Below are 18750 nucleotides of genomic sequence, written 5' to 3'. Positions count from 1 at the left end.
GAACCCGGGACTTCTGCACGCCAGGCCGACGCTCTACCACTGAGCCAACCGGCCAGGGCCATGGGTTGTTTTGTAGATTGAATGAGGTGATTTATAAATACAGAATTTTTAGAACAGTGTCTGGAATTTAGGAAATACTAGATAATTGTTAGCTATTATTAAGAGCAGTTGTGATGATATTATTCTTTTTAAGCTTAAGAACTGTTATTTATATGTCATGTTTTAAAAAAAAGATTGAGATTGACCTGTGGTGGTGCAGTGGATGAAGTGTTGATCCAGAATGCTGAGCTCACTGGTTCGAAACCCCGGCTTGCTGGGTCAAGGCACATACAAGAAGCAACTACTACGAGTTGGTGCTTCCTGCCCCTCCCCCCTTTTCTCTCTCATTCTTCCTCTTCTCTTTAAAATCAATCAAATCTTTTTTAAAAAATGAAAAGATTGAATGCTCTTTCTACCTCTGTTACAGAGTGGAAACTGTGGGACAGCCAGACAGAAGAGATAGTATTGGAGTGTGTGCAGAGAAACAGAACGGACATGACTCTCTGCAGCGGGACCAGGCAGTGTGTATCAGCACTAACGGTAAGAGATAAATAACTATCATTCTCTGAAATACTAAATGAATTACTATAATTAGATATAAATCTATCCCAGTAGCACACAATTGCAGCAGGAGATGAGAAGATATAGATCTGAATGACTTATCTATACGGCTGCTGTGTACCAGGCATTGTTCTATACCCTTCATAAATAATAAATTATTTAATTTTTTAGATAACTTATTGAAGTGGGGAGCAATATTATATCTGTTTTGTAGATGATGAAAACTGAGCCATAGGGAGAGAGGTTAAGTAACTGGAGGTGGGTGGGTTGAGACTTGCTTTAGGGAGTCTCCCTCTACATTCTTTGTGCATAGGTCATCTAAATTTTTTTTTATTAAAGTGAGAGGCAGGGAGGCAGATAGAGAGACTCCTGCATGCGCCCCAATCAGGATCCACCTGGCAAGCCCCCTACCAGGTGATGCTCTGCCCATCTGGGGCTGCTGGCCCATTGCTCGCCAACCGAGCTATTTTAGCACGTGAGATGAGGCTGTGGCGCTGTCCTCAGCACCCAGTGCCAACTTGCTCGAACCATTTGAGCCATGGCTGCGGGAGACGAAGGGAAGGAGGAGGAAGGGAGAAGCAGATGGTTGTCTTGCCTGTTTTCCCTGATGAGGAATCGAACGTGGGACTTCCACACACTGGGCCTACGCTCTGCTGCTGAGCCAGCCAGCCAGGGCCAGTCATCTAAATTCAACACAGATTAGGGAACTAGGAAGAGAGTTTACTTAATTTGTTATATAGTTCTAGAGTTGTTTGGTCCCTTATTTCACTGTAATCACACTTTCAGAAGTCTACCAAGACATGATAATATGTTGTAATGTGGGTCAAGCAGTAGGTAGAACAAGATTCTTGTTTATTCTGTGTGAAACTATCTTGCTCTTCCAGAGGATATCATTTTATAATGGAGTCGTTTCTTTTGGTACCATCCATATGGGAAATTCATTCTCTGTTCTAAAAAAGTAAAACAGTGGACCAGAGCTCTAAAGTGTTATAAAAGCTTTTACTTTCTGCCATGAGGATGAAGGTTAATTAAATGCATTATCTTTGACCAGTTGGCATTTCAAAATGTTTCTTTATTTGAATTAGGAAATTAGCTGTGTTATCAATAATCTAAAATCTATTTTAGTTCTTAGTTTTTGCTCACATGTAAATGACTTTTTACCTTAACATTTTAGGTGCAGTTTTTGTAAATGGAAAAGAAATGACTAATCAGTTGCCCGCCGTTACTTCTGGGTCCACTGTCACATTTGACATTGAAGCTGTGACTCTAGGATCCACCAATAATAACGAAGGCGGAAACTTCAAGCTTCGAGTAACTATTAGCTCAAATAACAGAGAAGTGGTTTTTGATTGGTTACTTGATCAATCTTGTGGTTCTCTTTACTTTGGATGTTCATTTTTTTATCCTGGATGGAAAGTGTTGGTGTTCTAGATTTTTGGGTGATTAGCTTTGCTTTGCAGGGTTTTAATGTAGCTGCCCTCAGCCCAATTTAGTTGTAATTGATTAAAACAAAGTGTTAGATTCATCTCTCAGGCCATTGGAAATGGAACTTACTTACTGGATTTATTTTAGTAATAAGAGGTTTGACTCTTGTGGACAAAACCATAAAGCAGTCATTTTTGTTTTTAGCGTAGTGTTAATTAAAACATCACAATAAAAATCAGATTGACTTTTAAAATATGAGGAGATTCAGAAGGCTCTACTATATATACCCTTTCACAGTACTTAAAGTTGGTTATTAAAACAGAAAAACTTAATGTAACATTATTTTATTGAATCTCCATCTTTTAAAGACCCAAGGCTTTGTAAAACTTGAGATAAAGCAACAGGAATGGGCCAGGTAGGAGGCCAAGTCCTGTCACGTTGGTTCTCTGGTGTGCTCTCCACATACTTGTCGAATGTGCTGCCCATATTCAGGTATTTGTAAGCAGTATTGAATTTTAACTCATGTTCAGTATTCTTAAAGTCCGAAGGTATGAAAAGTTTTACATTTTTTGCAATTACTGAGCAAGTATCTTTAATAGGCACAGTATTTTCTTTTGTTCTTAAAATTTGATTCCTAATACGCAATAGGATTTTTTACAGGGTAAAACTACTTGTGGAAGTAGTATGCACGGCAGTGTTAACATACGTTTCACATGTATGTAATATGTATATGTGCATATCCAGCCACAGTGATATGCATATTACTATTTTTAAAGTATAAGCTGTAGTCCAGTTTAAAGTCAGTTTTATAATGGTCTTTTAGTGGACCAAATATAGGGTAAATACTTGACCTATTTTTGAAAACTTAAATTTGTGTACAATATTTATTTGAAGAACTTACTTGTATGTAAAAATGGTTATTTTAATTTGCTATATACCAGCCTACAGATTTCTTTCTAATGTGATTTTTTTTTCATTTTTAACAGTAGAAAATTAGAAAAGCAAGTTTGATATTTTTGTAAGATAATTTATTTGGGGATTCAAATTCCCTGTTAGACAATCATGACCTTTCTTTTCCCTTGCCTTTTTATATATAAGTAAGTCGTCTTTCACTGAAGAAGATGTGCTAGAATGTAGATGCCTCGTCCAGCTCTCTGAAACAAAATAAAAAACTAAATGTTAAATGTGTGTATTTTTTTCTTTGATGAGACTTGATGAATCTGATTTTAATCTTTATCTTTTTTTTTGACAGAGAGAGAGAGAGAGGGACAGACAGGAACAAAGAGAGATGAGAAGCATCAATTTTTTGTTGCAGCATCTTAGTTTTCCATTGATTGCTTGTTCATTGATTGATTTCTTATATGTTCCTTGACTGGGGGCCTACAGCAGAGCAAGTGACCCTTTACTCAAGCCAGCGACCTTGGGCTCAAGCCAGCGACCTTGGGCTTCAAGCCAGTGTCCTTTGGGCTCCAGCCAGTGACCTTGGGGTGTCATGTCTGTGATCCCACTCTCAAGCCAGCGAGCCTGCGCTCAAGCTGGTGAGCCCACGCTCAAGCCGCTATCTTGGGGTCTCAAACCTGGGTCCTCCGTGTCCCAGTCTGACACTCTGTGCCACCGCCTGTTCAGGCTAATCTTTACTTTTTAAGTAGAGGGAGGAAAGGATTTCTTGTGGCTCCAGTGATTTTAGTTCAGGTATTATTATAACTTGTAAAGAGTTACTTAGACTTATGTTCTGTGTTTAAGTTTATAAACTTTCCCTGATAGCATAGTGCCTGACACATAACACATGCACAATAAATGTTTGATTGAATGAATGTAGACAAATTGTTTTCTCCAGAGTGTCATCTCCTTGCCTTCATTCAGCAAATTTTTTTTAGCAAGCAAGAGAGAGAGACAGAGGGACAGGCAGGGACAGACAGGAAGGGAGAAAGATGAGAAGCATCAACTTGTTGTGGCACCTTAGTTGTTCACTGATTGCTTTCTCATATGTGACTTGACTGGGGGGCTCCAGCCAAGCCAGTGACCTGGGACTCAAGTCAGTGACCCTACGCTCAAGCTGGTGAGCCCACGCTTAAACTGGTGACTTTGGGTTTTCAAACCTGGGTCCTCAGCATCCCAGGTCGACGTTCTATCCAGTATGCCACTGCCTGGTCAGGCCATTCAGCAAATATTTATTGAACATCTTACTTATCCTCCATTGAAGAACAACATCTTAAATTTATACCTATAGAACCTGCCTATTTATAAAGGTGACTTAAATCTAACTTAATTTTAGACAGGTGTGGATTTTAGTATTTTGAACTCTGAAATTTATTTAAAAATAATTTTTTTTTTCTTGAACCTTGGAGAGAAGATTAAAATAGTTAAAGGGCCCTGGCCAGTTGGCTCAGCGGTAGAGCGTCGGCCTAGCGTGCGGAGGACCCGGGTTTGATTCCCGGCCAGGGCACACAGGAGAAGTGCCCATTTGCTTCTCCACCCCTCCGCCGCGCTTTCCCTCTCTGTCTCTCTCTTCCCCTCCCGCAGCCAAGGCTCCATTGGAGCAAAGATGGCCCGGGCGCTAGAGTGGCTCTGGTCGCAACATGGCGACGCCCAGGATGGGCAGAGCATCACCCCCTGGTGGGCAGAGCGTCGCCCCTGGTGGGCGTGCCGGGTGGATCCCGGTCGGGCGCATGCGGGAGTCTGTCTGACTGTCTCTCCCTGTTTCCAGCTTAAGAAAAATGAAAAAAAATAAAAAATAAAAAAAAAATAAAATAGTTAAAGGACTCTAGTATTCCAAATCTGCTTGCGTGTCTGCAAGAACAAGAGAGTTTGGGTGGTGATAATGATATAAGAATTGATATTTATCAAATCCCTACTACATGCTAGGCAAAATGCTAAAATTTCAAAATATATTCATTATCTCATTTAATTCACATTATATTGTCATTACTATTATTTCTATTTTATAGATGAGAAAACTTAGGCTCAATAGATGTATGCTAATTTGGCTAAGGTCATGACTAATAACTAGTCTAGTGCAGGGGCTCTTAACGAAGGTGCTCCTGGGAGGAGTAGACACTAACAGGAAGGCCCCAGGTGTACATAATAACCAGCCCTGGGATACCGGGTAGAAAATGGCAGGAGTAGCACTGACAAAGGATGGACTGAATTTACATGAAGCTCTCCAGGAGCAGAGTAGCTCTTAAACAATGAGTGAACGAGCTCTCCCTCCAGCGAGCCTGCCTGCATCTTTCCCTTCCTCTTCCTTCTTTTCCCCTTCCCTTCCTTCCTCTTCTGCTCTTCCCCCGTCCCCTCCCCCCCACAGTTGTGTATTTCCTAAGCTTCACAGTGCAAGGGAGCAGTGGGCAGCGGCTGCCCACCCCGGACTAACCCCTGCACCTGTCTCCGATGCCCCCTTTTCTTCAACTTCCCAGTGTGGGCTCATTTCTTTCCTATGTAATTTATTCGATTGTAGGCCCTTCCTTGTTTCATTATCCCCACTTTAATAGACTTAAAAAAAACAAACACCGACCTGTGGTGGCGCAGTAGATAAAGCGTCGACCTGGAAATGCTGAGGTTGCCAGTTCGAAACCCTGGGCTTGCCTGGTCAAGGCACATATGGGAGTTGAAGCTTCCAGTTCCTCCACCCCTTCTGTCTCTCCTCTCCTCTCTGTCTCTTCCTCTCCTCTCTAAAATGAATAAATAGAAATTTAAAAAAAAACAAAACACCAAAATGAGTAGAAATTTGATAAGCACAGACTGGCATTTGAAGAAGGAAAGAGTTTGCAGTCATGATGGAGGTGAGAATAGTGCAAGTATCGTGGGGGTCTTGATATGTGAGTATGCAGTGAAGGTCTGAGGAGTGCAGAGAAGCTGCATTTTTCTGTTTTTTTGAAACTGCCGAACTGATTTCCACGAGGGTATACCATTTTTACATTCCCTCTAGCAGTGTGTTTGAATCCTCCCCAGTATTGATTGTCACTTTTTTAAATCTTTTTTTTTATGATTGATTTTTTTTTTTAAAGACAGATAGAAAGAAACATTCATTTGTTGTTCCACTTAATGGTACATTGATTGGTTGCTTCCTGTATGTGCCCTGACCAGGATTTGAACCTGCGATCTTGATGTTCTAACCAACTGAGCTAATTGGCCAAAGCCAGTTGTCACTTTTTTATTTTAGCCTTTCTGATGTGCAGTGATATCTCATTGTGGTTTTAATTTGCATTTCTCTAATGGCTAATGCTGTTGGACATCTTTTCATGTTTATTTGCCACTAGTAAATCTTCTTCAGTGAACTTTACGTGTTTTCTAATTGGATCCAGGTTTGTGTACTATTAAGTTGTAATACTGTACAGCAGTGGTCCCCAACCCCCGGGCCGCTGAGAAAGAATAAATAACTTACATTATTTCCGTTTTATTTATATTTAAGTCTGAACGATGTTTTATTTTTAAAAAGTGACCAGATTCCCTCTGTTACATTGGTCTAAGACTCATTCTTGACGCTTGTCTCGGTCACGTGATACAGTTATCTGTCCCACCCTAAAGGCCGGTCTGTGAAAATATTTTCTGACATTAAACTAGTCCGTGGCCCAAAAAAGGTGGGGACCACTGCTGTACAGTAGTTCTTTATGTATTCTAGATACCAGTGTATTATGGGGTTTGTAGTTTACAAATATCTTGCCTGTAACTTGCCTTTTCATCAGTTACCAGGATCCTTCCCACGGCAAAAATTTTGAATTTTTTTTTTTTTACAGAAACAGAGAGAGAGTCAGATAGGGTGATAGATAGGAACAGACAGACAGGAACAGAGAGAGATGAGAAGCATCAATCATCAGTTTTTCCTTGTGACACCTTAGTTGTTCATTGATTGCTTTCTCATATGTGCCTTGACCGCGGGCCTTCAGCAGACCAAGTGACCTCTTGCTCGAGCCAGTGACCTTGGGTCCAAGCTGGTGAACTTTTGCTCAAACCAGATGAGCCCATGCTCAAGCTGGCGACCTCGGGGTCTTGAACCTGGGTCCTTCCGCATCCCAGTCCGACACTCTATCCACTGCGCCACCGCCTGGTCAAGCAAATTTTTAATTTTGATGATGTTCCATTTATTAGTTTTTGCATTTATGGATCAGGCTTTTGGGGTCAAGTCTAAGAACTCTATGTAGCTCTGGATCCCGAAGATTTTTTTCTCTATGTTTTTTCCTAAAAATTTTTGGTTTAACATTTTACATTAAAGTCTGTGGATCCATTTGAATTACTTTTTGTACAGTGTGAAACTCAAGTTAAGGGTCTTTTTCGAACATTATCTGCTCCTGTAGATGACCCGTTGCTCCAGTACCATTTGTTGCAAAGGCTGTCTTTTCTCCATTGAATAGTTTTTGCACCTTTGTCAAGAATCAGTGGGGTGTATTTGTATGGGTCTATTTCTGGGTTCTCTGTTCTTTTCCACTGATCTTTGGGTCCATTTCTCTGCCGATACCACACAGTATGATCACTGAGCTATATAATGTTTTAAAATCAGGTAGACTGGTTCTTCTCTTTAAAAAAAATTTTTTTTTAATTAAAAATTTTTTTTGTATTTTTCTGAAGCTGGAAATGGGGAGGCAGTCAGACTCCCGCATGTGCCCAACTGGGATCCACCCGGCATGCCCGCCAGGGGGCGATGCTCTGCCCATCTGAGGTGTCGCTCTATTTCAACCAGAGCCATTCTGTCGCCTGAGGCAGAGGCCATAGAGCCATCCTCAGCGCCTGGGCAAACTTTGCTCCAATGGAGCCTTGGCTGTGTGAGGGGAAGAGAGAGACAGAGAGGAAGGAGAGGGGGAGGGGTGGAGAAGCAGATGGGTGCTTCTCCTGTGTGCCCTGGCCGAGAATCGAATCCAGGACTCCTACACGCCAGGCCGACACTTTACCACTGAGCCAACCGGCCAGGGCTCAAAATTGTTTTTGCTCCATTGTCTTTCCCTGTAGATTAGAGTGGTCTTTACTTACAAAAATTCTTGCTGAAATTTTGATAGAAAAATGTGTTGCTTGAACTGTGGTGGCGTACAGTGCATAAGCACCAACCTGGAACACTGTAGTCGATGGTTCAAAACCTGGTCAAAGCACATATGGGAGTGATGCTTCCTGCTCCTCCTCCCTTCTCTCTCTCTCTTCTCTAAAATGAATAATAATAAAAAGATATTATGTTAAACTTTGTATCAATTTGGCAAGAGTTGACATCTTTACTGTGTTGTTTTCCACTTTATGAACACAGTATGTCCCTCCAATTTAGATCTTTGACTTCTTTAATCAGCATTTTATAGTTTCTAACATACAAGTTCTGTATGTATTTTGTTAGTTTGACACCTAAGTTTTTTTTTTAATAATAAGACTTTTTTTAAAATTTGCGAATTTTAGCCTGATTGGTGGTGGCGCAGGGGACAGAACATTGATTGACCTGGGACGCTGAGGTCCCAGCTTTGAAACTAACTCCAAGGTGCTGGCTTGAGTGTGGGCTCATCTGGTTTGAGCATGGGCTTGCCAGCTTAAGCATGTAATCATCAAAATGATCCCATGATCACTGATTCGAGCCCAAAGGTCGCTGGCTTGAGGCCAAAGTTGCTGGTTTGAGGCGAAGATTGCTGTCTTGAGCAGGGAGTCACTGACTCAGCTTGAAGCCACCTGGTCAAGGTGTATTTGAGAAGCAATCAATGAACAACGAAAGTTGATACTTCTCATCTCTCTCCCTTCCTGTCTCACCAAAAAAAAAAGAAAAAGAAAAATTACTTTAGAAAGAGGAACATCAATTTGCTATTCTTATTTATGCATTCATTGGTTGATTCTTATAAGTGCTCTGACCAAGAATTGAACCTATAACCTTGGCATATTGGGTCAGTGCTCTAACCAACAGGGCCTTATTTTTCTTTTTCTTTTTTTGTATTTTTCTGAAGCTGGAAATGGAGAGAGACAGTCAGACAGACTCCCGCATGCGCCCAACCGGGATCCACCCGGCACGCCCACCAGGGGCGATGCTCTGCCCACCAGGGGGCGATGCTCTGCCCCTCCGGGGCGTCGCTCTGCTGGGACCAGAGCCACTCTAGCGCCTGGGGCAGAGGCCAAGGAGCCATCCCCAGTGCCCGGGCCATCTTTTCTCCAATGGAGCCTTGGCTGCGGGAGGGGAAGAGAGAGACAGAGAGGAAGGAGGGGGTGGGGGTGGAGTAGCAAATGGGCACTTCTCCTATGTGTCCTGGCCGGGAATCGAACCCGGGTCCCCCGCACGCCAGGTCGACGCTCTACCGCTGAGCCAACCGGCCAGGGCCAGGGCCTTATTTTTCTGTCTTTTTACTTTCAACTTGTCTATAACATATTTAGAGTGAGTTTCTTGTAGACATCATATAATTGGGTCATGGTTTTATTATTTTTTTGTGTACTCTGGCATTTTATTTGGTCTGCTTAAACTACAGTGTGTTCATAAAGTCATGGTGCACTTTTGACTGGTCACAAGAAAGCAACAAAAGACGATAGAATTGTGAAATCTGCACCAAATGAAAGGAAACCTCTCCCAGTTTCATACCTATTCAGTGCAGTTCGATGTGGGCTCCATTTGTTGCCCTACACACATCCAAACGATAGTGAAGTTCTTGCCACACACGGGTAAGGACGTCTGGTGTAACAGAGTGAATATTGTCTGTGATTCTCTGTTTAAGTGATTAATGTCGTAGCACTTCGTTATAAACGCGCCGATATTCACGTTGCACTTTGGTCACAGATTCGAATTTAGTGAGCCACAGAACACACTGAACTTTCCTCTGTACCATCTACATCTCGACTGGCATGGCCGTGGGCTGCTCCGCTGTATACACGGTGTTACGTCGTCGTCATCTGCGCATGCCCAAATGCTGCCACATCATCCTACAGAAACTGGGAGGGTTTTCCTTTTATTTGGTGCAGATTTCACATTTCTATCGTCTTTTGTTGCTTTCCTGTGACCGGTCAAAAGTGCACCATGACTTTATGGACACACTGTATTTACATATAGTGTTACTGATATGTTAGGACTTAAGTCTGTCATTTTTTTTTTTTTTTTCTGAAGCTGGAAACGGGGAGAGATAGACAGACTCCTGCATCCGCCCGACCGGGATCCACCCGGCATGCCCACCAGGGGGCGAAGCTCTGTCCACCAGGGGGTGATGCTCTGCCCCTCCAGGGCGTTGCTCTGTTGCAACCAGAGCCACTCCAGCGCCTGGGGCAGAGGCCAAGGAGCCATCCCCAGCGCACACGGGCCATCTTTGCTCTAATGGAGCCTCGCTGCGGGAGGGGAAGAGAGAGACAGAGAGGAAGGAGAGGGGGAGGGGTGGGGAAACAGATGGGCGTTTCTCCTGTGTGCCCTGGCTGGGAATCGAACCCGGGACTTCTGCACGCCAGGCCGATGCTCTACCACTGAGCCAACCGGCCAGGACCAAGTCTGTCATTTTTTTTTTTTTTTTTTCATTTTTCTGAAGCTGGAAACAGGGAGAGACAGTCAGACAGACTCCCGCATGCGCCCTACCGGGATCCATCCGGCACGCCCACCAGGGGGCAATGCTCTGCCCATCCTGGGTGTCGCCATGTTGCGACCAGAGCCACTCTAGCGCCTGAGGCAGAGGCCACAGAGCCATCCCCAGCGCCCAGGCCATCTTTGCTCCAATGGAGCCTTGGCTGCGGGAGGGGAAGAGAGAGACAGAGAGGAAAGCGCGGCAGAGGGGTGGAGAAGCAAATGGGCGCTTCTCCTGTGTGCCCTGGCCGGGAATTGAACCCGGGTCCTCCGCATGCTAGGCCCAAGTCTGTCATTTTTGTTCTCTCATTTTTATTTTGATTTCTGTAGTATTTGAGAGTCTCTATATAGTTTCTTTAGTAGTTCTAGGTATTAATATATATGTATGTATGTATATATATAATAGCCATATATGTATCTACATTAACATGTATATACATTAAGGTATTTATATTATATATATTGCATATGTATGTTTTATGTATATAACTTACCAGTCTAAATACAGGCTGTCCTCAGGTTAGGAATGAGACAGGTTCTGTAGGTTTGTTCTTAAGTTGAATTTGTATGTAACTTGGAACGGTACATTTACCTATTAAATGCAGCTTAGATATTTGTCACATTTTCAAACCTACAGAACCTTTCTTATTTGTAACCTGGGAACTACCTGTAAGTTTTTCAGTGTATTGCTGTCATTATTTTACCAGTTCAGGTACCTTTCTTTATTCTTCCCCCATTGATGACATAATTTTCTTTCTTAAATATTTTCTCTGCATATATTTAGAATCGATCAGACAATGTTATAACTTTTGCTTTAAACATAAGATATATATATTTTTATATATATATCTTTTGTCTTTAGTTTTAAGATATATATATATATCTTTTGTCTTTAGTTTTTAGAAATTCAGCGATGTTATATCTTTGCATGGATTTCTTTGGGTTATTTTGTTTTCCTCAGCTTTTTGAATCTTTAGTTTTATGTCTTTGGCCAAATTTGGGGAGATTTCAGTTATTCAATTACTTTATTTCCAGTTTTACTAGTTTGTTCCTCTCCTGGACCTCCAGTGACCTAAAATTTACATCTTTTATTTAGTCCCACTGATTCCTGAGGTTCTGTTTATTTAAGTCTGTTTTCTTTGTGTTGTTCAGATCAGCTATTTCTGTTGTTCTGTCTCTTATCATTGATTCTTTCCTGTCTCCTCCGTTTTACCGGTGGGCCCACCTATGAGCTTTTTATTTTGTTTACTATTTTTTTCAGTTCTAAAATGTTTATGTGGCTCTTCTGTATATCTTCTGTTTCTCCGCTAAGATTTTCAATATTTTTTGCTTAAGGCTATTCATTTTATCATGTTTCAATGGTGTTCATAGTTGCTCGTTGAACCATTTTTATCGTGGTTGCTATGATGGTTAGTCCTAGTGTCTACTTGACTGGTTAAGGGATGTCCAGGCGTGTAGTTAAACATTATTTCTGGGTGTGTCTGTGAGAATGTTTCTGGAAAAGATTAGCATTTGAATTGATAGACTGAGTAAAGCAGATTTCCCTTGTTGGGCAAACAACGGTGTAATAAATGTGTTAGGCTTGCTCGCTTGTACTTTGCCTGATCAGTGCCTGAGCACGGGGCAGCGCCACGTGTGTATGGTCTGTGTGGAGCCCTGGGTGTTTGCCCTCAGGGCGACAGATTGTAAATTGCAAGTTGCCTCCCCCATTGGGAGGGGTCATTGTTTGCTACTGTTTGCCCAAGAAGGGGTCCTCCTCCCCGCCCCTGCCTGTTTTGCTCATGAGTCCGGACAAAGAGAAGGAAGCTGTTGTCCCTGCCTGCGTGCTCATCCGTTGTTGTGAGACTCTAATAAACAGAATGGTCCCCCGTCCTCTGGCTCCACAGTTCCTTTACCGTCTGCCCGAATCCAATGGGAACCTGCGTGGCCATGGCCACCGGCCTTACCCCCCCCCCTTCCCCCGCCAATGTGTATGAGCATCTTCCAATCTTTTGAGGGCCTGAATAGAAAAAACAGGTGGAGGAAGGTTGAATTCACTCTATGTCTGACTGTTGAGCTGGGACATCGATCTGCCTTCAGCATTCCTGGTTTTAGGGCCTTCAGATATGGACTGGAATCTAACGCCATTTGGCTTTCAGGCCATCAAATTACATCACTGGCTTTCCTAGTTTATCACCTTGCAGGCAGATCATAGGACTTCTCAGCGTCTATAATCTTGTATTGGTTTTGTTTTTGTAGAGAAAACTAATATAGATGCTTTAAAATCTTTGTCATGTAATTCTAATATCTTTGTTTGCTTAGTGTTAGCATCTATTTTCTTCATTCAGTTTGACATCTTTCTGGGTCTTGTGACTTTTTTTTTTTTTTTAATCTTTCTGAAGTTGGAAACGGGGAGGCAGTCAGACAGACTCCCGCATGCGCCCGACTGGGATCCACCCGGCATGCCCACCAGGAGGTGATGCTCTGCCCATCCAGGGCGTCGCTCTGTTGCGACCAGAGCCATTCAGCCGCCTGAGACAGAGGCCACAGAGCCATCCTCAGTGCCCGGGGCCAACTTTGCTCCAGTGGAGCCTTAGCTGCAGGAGGGGAAGAGAGAGACAGAGAGGAAGGAGAGGGGGAGGGGTGGAGAAGCAGATGGGTGCTTCTCCTGTGTGCCCTGGCCGGGAATCGAACCCAGGACTCCTGCACACCAGGCCGACACTCTACCACTGAGCCAACCAGCCAGGGCTGGTCTTGTGATTTTTTATTGAAATATGGACATTTTTGTTATGAGAATGGATCTTAGTTAAACCTTTGTCAGCTGGGTTGTTGGCACCACTTCTAGCAGAAGACTGAGGGAAGGGGCACTGCCTCAAAACTGCCAAGTGGAGGTAGAAATGTGGCTTCCATTCTACCTCCATTGACAGCCAAGGGGGGAGACTCCATTACTGCTGCATTGGCTGACTATTCTGGTTCCCTATATATTCTCCAATGACATTGCATTTGGGGTGGCTTCCACTACTTTAGTCAATGGTAAATGTCCTGTACTACCCCATTAGAGAAGGGAAGAGGTTCCTCATTAATGCTAGTGGGGATGGAATTCCAGGCTCCTTTGTCATCACAGGGGATCGGGGTCCTCATCACTGCCTGGTGGGGTGAACGTCCTGTCTGCCTACTTGGCTGTGGGGTAAATTCCTAAAGATGGTATTGTTAGGGCAAATAATAAAATGCATTGTGATTTTTTTTTTTTTTTTGGCTAGAGAGAAACAGACAAAACAAGATGAGAAGCATCTACTCAAAGTTGCAGCACATTAGTTGTTCATTGTTTTCTCCTATGTGGCTTGACTATGGCTTCAGCCAAGCCAGTGACCCCACGCTCAATCCAGTGACTTCAGGGTTTTGAACCTGGGTCCTCTGTGTTGCAATCTGATGCTCTATCCACTGCACCACCACCTGGTTAGGCAGGCCATTGCGATTTTAATTTTATTTATTTATTTTTTACAGAAACAGTGAGTCAGAGAGAGGGATAGACAGGGACAGACAGGAACGGAGAGAGATGAAAAGCATCAATCATTAGTTTTTCATTTTGCGTTGTAACACCTTAGTTGTTCATTGATTGCTTTCTCATATGTGCCTTGACCGCGGGCCTTCAGCAGACCAAGTAACCCCTTGCTGGAGCCAGCGACCTTGGGTTCAAGCTGGTGGGCTTTTCCTCAAACCAGATGAGCCCACGCTCAAACTGGTGACCTCGGGGTCTTGAACCCGGGTCTTCTGCATCCCAGTCTGACGCTCTATCCACTGTGCCATCGCCTGGTCAGGCCATTGCAATTTTAATAAAAGGTATCAGATTGTTCTCTTGAGAGATTATACCAATTTATTTCCCACCAAAAATCTCATTATTTTCTTTTATTTTATTCAGTGAGAGGCGGGGAGGCAGAGACAGACTACTGTGTGCACCCCGTCCGTGATCCACTCAGCAAGCCAGTAGGGGGCGATGCTCTGCCCATCTGGGGCATTGCTTCGTTGATCTGCAACCCAGCTCTTAGTGCCAGAGGTGGAGGTCAAGCAGCCATCCTCAGCACTAGGACCTACTCGCTCAAATCAATCATGGCTACAGGATAGGAAGAGAGAAAGAGAAAGGAGAGGAGGAAGGGTGGAGCCCAACACACTGGGCTGACGCTCTACCACTGAGTCAACCGGCCTGGGCCCCACCAAAAATCTTCTTTAAAAATCAATCATCGGGGCCCTGGCCGGTTGGCTCAGCGGTAGAGCGTCGGCCTGGCGTGCAGGGGACCTGGGTTCGATTCCTGGCCAGGGCACATAGGAGAAGCGCCCATTTGCTTCTCCACACCCCCCCTCCTTCCTCTGTCTCTCTCTTCCCCTCCCGCAGCCAAGGCTCCGTTGGAGCAAAGATGGCCCGGGTGCTGGGGATGGCTCCTTGGCCTCTGCCTCAGGCGCTAGAGTGGCTCTGGTCGCAGCAGAGCGACGCCCCTGAGGGGTAGAGCATCGCCCCGTGGTGGGCAGAGCATCGCCCCTGGTGGGCGTGCCGGGTGGATCCCGGTCGGGCGCATGCGGGAGTCTGTCTGACTGTCTCCCCCCGTTTCCAGCTTCAGAAAAATACAAAAAAAATCAATCATCAGGCCCTGGCCGGTTGGCTCAGCGGAAGAGCGTCAGCCTGGCGTGCAGGAGTCCCGGGTTCGATTCCCGGCCAGGGCACACAGGAGAAGCACCCATCTGTTCCACTCCTCCCCCTCTCCTTCCTCTCTGTCTCTCTCTTCCCCTCCTGCCGCCGAGGCTCCACTGGAACAAAGATGGCCCGGGCGCTGGGGATGGCTCTGTGGCCTCTGCCTCAGGCGCTAGAATGGCTTTGGATGCAACAGAGCGACGCCCCAGAGGGGCAGAACATCGCCCCCTGGTGGGCATGCCGGATGGATCCCAGTCAGGCACATGCGGGAGTCTGTCTGACTGCCTCCCCATTTCCAGCTTCAGAAAAATGAAAACAACAAAACAAAAATAAATTTAAAAATCAATCATCAGCCCTGGCTGGTACCCCACCAAAAATCTTTTAAAAATTAATTATCAGCCCTGGCTGGTTGGCTCAGCGGTAGAGCATCAGCGTGGCGTGTGGATGTCCCAGGTTTGATTTCCGGCCCAGTGCACACAGAAGAAGCAACCATCTGCTTCTCCACCCACCCCCTCTCCTTTCTATCTCCTCCTTCTGCAGCCAAGGCTCCATTGGAGCAAAGTAGGTCTGGGTGCTGAGGATGGTCCCATGCCTCTGCCTCAGGCACTAGAATGGCTCTGGTTGCTATGGAGCAATGCCCCAGATGAACAGAGCATCGCCCACTAGTGGGCATGCCAGGTGGATCCTGGTTGGGCGCATGCAGGAGTCTCTCTGCCTTCCTGCTTCTCACTTCAGAAAAATTAAAACAAAAACAAATATTAATCATTTTTTTAAATTTAAAAAATATTTTATTACCTTTGTTTTGTATTAGTACTAATATTGTTCTTCATAAAAAAATTTATTTATTTTTATTCAGTGAGAGGAGGGAAGGTAGAGAAAGACTCCTGCATGAGCTCTGACCAGGATCCACCTGGCAAACCCACTAGTGGGCGATGCTCTGTTCATCTGGGGCATTGCTCTGTTGCTCTTCTTAGAGTCTGAGGTGGAGGCCACGGATCCATCATCAGCACCCAGGGCCAACTCACTCCAATAGAGCCATGGCTGCAGGAGAAAGAGAGAAAGGTGTGGGGAAGGTGGCAGAGGAACATTAAGCATCACTCCTAGTTGCTTCTTGCATATTTCCTGATCAGGCAAGCCAGAGGCTTCAAACTGGCAACCCCAGCATTCCAGGTTGACACTTTACTCACTGTACCACCACAGGTCAGGCTCCACCTGTATTTTTTCTTTTTAATCAAGAGAGAGACAGAGAGAGAGAGGGATAGATAAGGGAAGACAGGCAGGAAGGGAGAGAGATAAGAAGGATCAATTCTTTGTTGCGGCACCTTAGTTGTTCATTGATTGCTTTCCCATGTGTGCCTTGACCAGGGGGCTCTAGCAGAGCAAGTGATCCCTTGCTCAAACCAGCGACCTTAGGCTTCAAGCCAGCCACCATGAGGTCATGTCTATGATCCCATGCTCAAGCCAACTACCCCTGCTCAAGCTGGTGATCCCACGCTCAAGCCAAATAAGACTGCACTCAAGCCAGCAACCTTGGTGCTCGAACCTGGGTTTTCTGCATCCCAGTCTGATGCTTTGTCCACTGTGCTATCACCTGAACAGGCTACATCTGTATTGATGTTATTCATTTTTCTGTTTTTACTTTTGGTCTGTCTTTTCCTGTCAGTTTACAATTATGCTCAACTTGCTCCTTCACTCTCACATAAATTCTTAGCCTATTTCCCTCTTTACTTTTTGTGTTAAACTTAACTCATTTTCAATTTAATAAACTCAACCTATTTCCTATCACTTAATCCCCTTGAAGTTGCTGTTTTATTCATTATCTGTTGTGGAACTGCTTCCTTTTTAAAAACTTCTCTCTTCATCACTCATCATTTCTCTATACTGCAGTACCATTCAACAATTAATTCTTGGGCACTTCATGACAGGCAGTGTTCTAATAGTTGGATATTTTTCCTGGACTATTACAATAGCATTCTAGTGCTTCTTCCTATGTAGTCTCTTCTCAAATTCTTACAGCATAGCTTGCCTAAAATACAAATTGGTTTGTCATATCTGCAGTAAATCTCTAAATACCTCCTACTACCTAAAATCCAAACCTTTAGCACAGCACATTAAACTCTCATCTTGTCACTAAATACCTGAGCACCAAGACCATTAGACAGTGAGATGGATTTAGCAGTCTAATAAAAAGGAAATCAAGTGCTTAAAACCCATCAAGCTTTTGAAAACAGGTACTCAGTTCAAATACACAGCAACGTGTACTGGCAAAATGCCTTTTAACAGTAAATCAAGAGAATTTTCAACTCTTCTGTCAAATTTTCCCCTTTTCTAGTTAACTTCTATGCCTAATCTCATGCTAATCTCATGAAATGCAGCGTATAATTTTCTTATACTACTTTATATACCTATCATTTGTATCCCTCTAGTCTGAACTTTTTGAAGTCCAAGATAATTAAAACAAATATTCTCATAACTTTTTTTGAGGCAGGGAGGCAAAAAAACAGACTCCCATGTGCACCCCGGCTGGAATTCACCTGGCATACCCCCTATGGGGCAGTGTTCTGCCCATCTAGGGCTATTGCTCTGTTGCTTGGGCAACCAAACTATTTTAACACCTGAGGTGAGTCCATGGTGCCACCCTCTGCACCTGGGGACAACCGGCTCCAACCATTTGAGCCATGGCTGGGGGCAGGTGGGGTGGAGAAATAGATGGTCACTTGTCCTGTGTACCTTGACCGGGAGTCAAACCCGGACTGCCACATGGGGGCCAACACTCTACCAGTGAGTTAACCAGCCAGGGCCTAAAACTTTCATTAAAAAGGAAATGTAAAGAGAATCCACAACCAAAGATGGATAGCTGTTCAAATTGACATTCTGATTTTTTTTTTTAAGTGAGAGAGAGAGGGAGAAAGATGAGAAGCATGAGCTCATAGTTTTGGCACCTTAGTAGTTCATTGCTTGCTTTTTTTTTTTTTTCATTGCTTTCTCTTATGTGCCTTGACTAGGGGGCTCAAGCCAGCAAACCCATGCTCAAGCTGGTGACCAGAATTTCAAATTTGGCTCCTCAGTGTCCTAGGTTGATGCTCTATCCATTGCACCATCACCTGGTCAGGCTGAACTATAAACTTAAAAATACATTTTATGGGCCCTGGCCGGTTTGCTCAGTGGTAGAGCGTCGGCTGGCGTGCAGGAGTCCCAGGTTCCATTTCTGGCCAGGGCACACAGGAGAAGAGCCCATCTGCTTCTCCACCCCTCCCCCTCTTCTGTCTCTCTCTTCCCCTCCCGCATTGGAGCAAAGTTGGCCTAGGCGCTGAGGATGGGTCTGTAGCCTCTGCCTCAGGCACTAGAGTGGCTCTGGTCGCAACAAAGCAACGCCCTGGATGGGCGCATGCAGGAGTCTGTCTGACTGCCTCCCCGTTTCTGGCTTCAGAAAAATACAAAAGAAAAAAAACAAAAAAAAGGCCCTGGCCGGTTGGCTCAGCGGTAGAGCGTCGCCCTAGCATGCGGAGGACCCGGGTTCGATTCCCGGCCAGGGCACACAGGAGAAGCGCCCATTTGCTTCTCCACCCCTCCGCTG

General features: G+C 44.4%; 1 protein-coding gene across 1 annotated transcript in view; it reads left to right on the top strand.

Moving 5' to 3' along the window:
• The window catches only part of CRLF3 (cytokine receptor like factor 3), a 46452-nt gene extending 43243 nt beyond the window's left edge, over positions 1–3209 (top strand). The window contains exons 7-8 of the mRNA XM_066263292.1: positions 467–579; positions 1775–3209. Of these exons, the coding sequence (XP_066119389.1) occupies positions 467–579; positions 1775–2031 (370 nt within the window). The 3' untranslated portion in view covers positions 2032–3209. The remainder of the gene's footprint in view (positions 1–466; positions 580–1774) is intronic.
• The last annotated feature ends 15541 nt before the right edge of the window (positions 3210–18750 follow it).

The sequence above is a fragment of the Saccopteryx bilineata genome, chromosome 2, assembly GCF_036850765.1.
Source record: "Saccopteryx bilineata isolate mSacBil1 chromosome 2, mSacBil1_pri_phased_curated, whole genome shotgun sequence".
NCBI classification, from domain to species: Eukaryota; Metazoa; Chordata; class Mammalia; order Chiroptera; family Emballonuridae; genus Saccopteryx; species Saccopteryx bilineata.
This window is presented reverse-complemented; position numbering and strand designations above follow the sequence as displayed.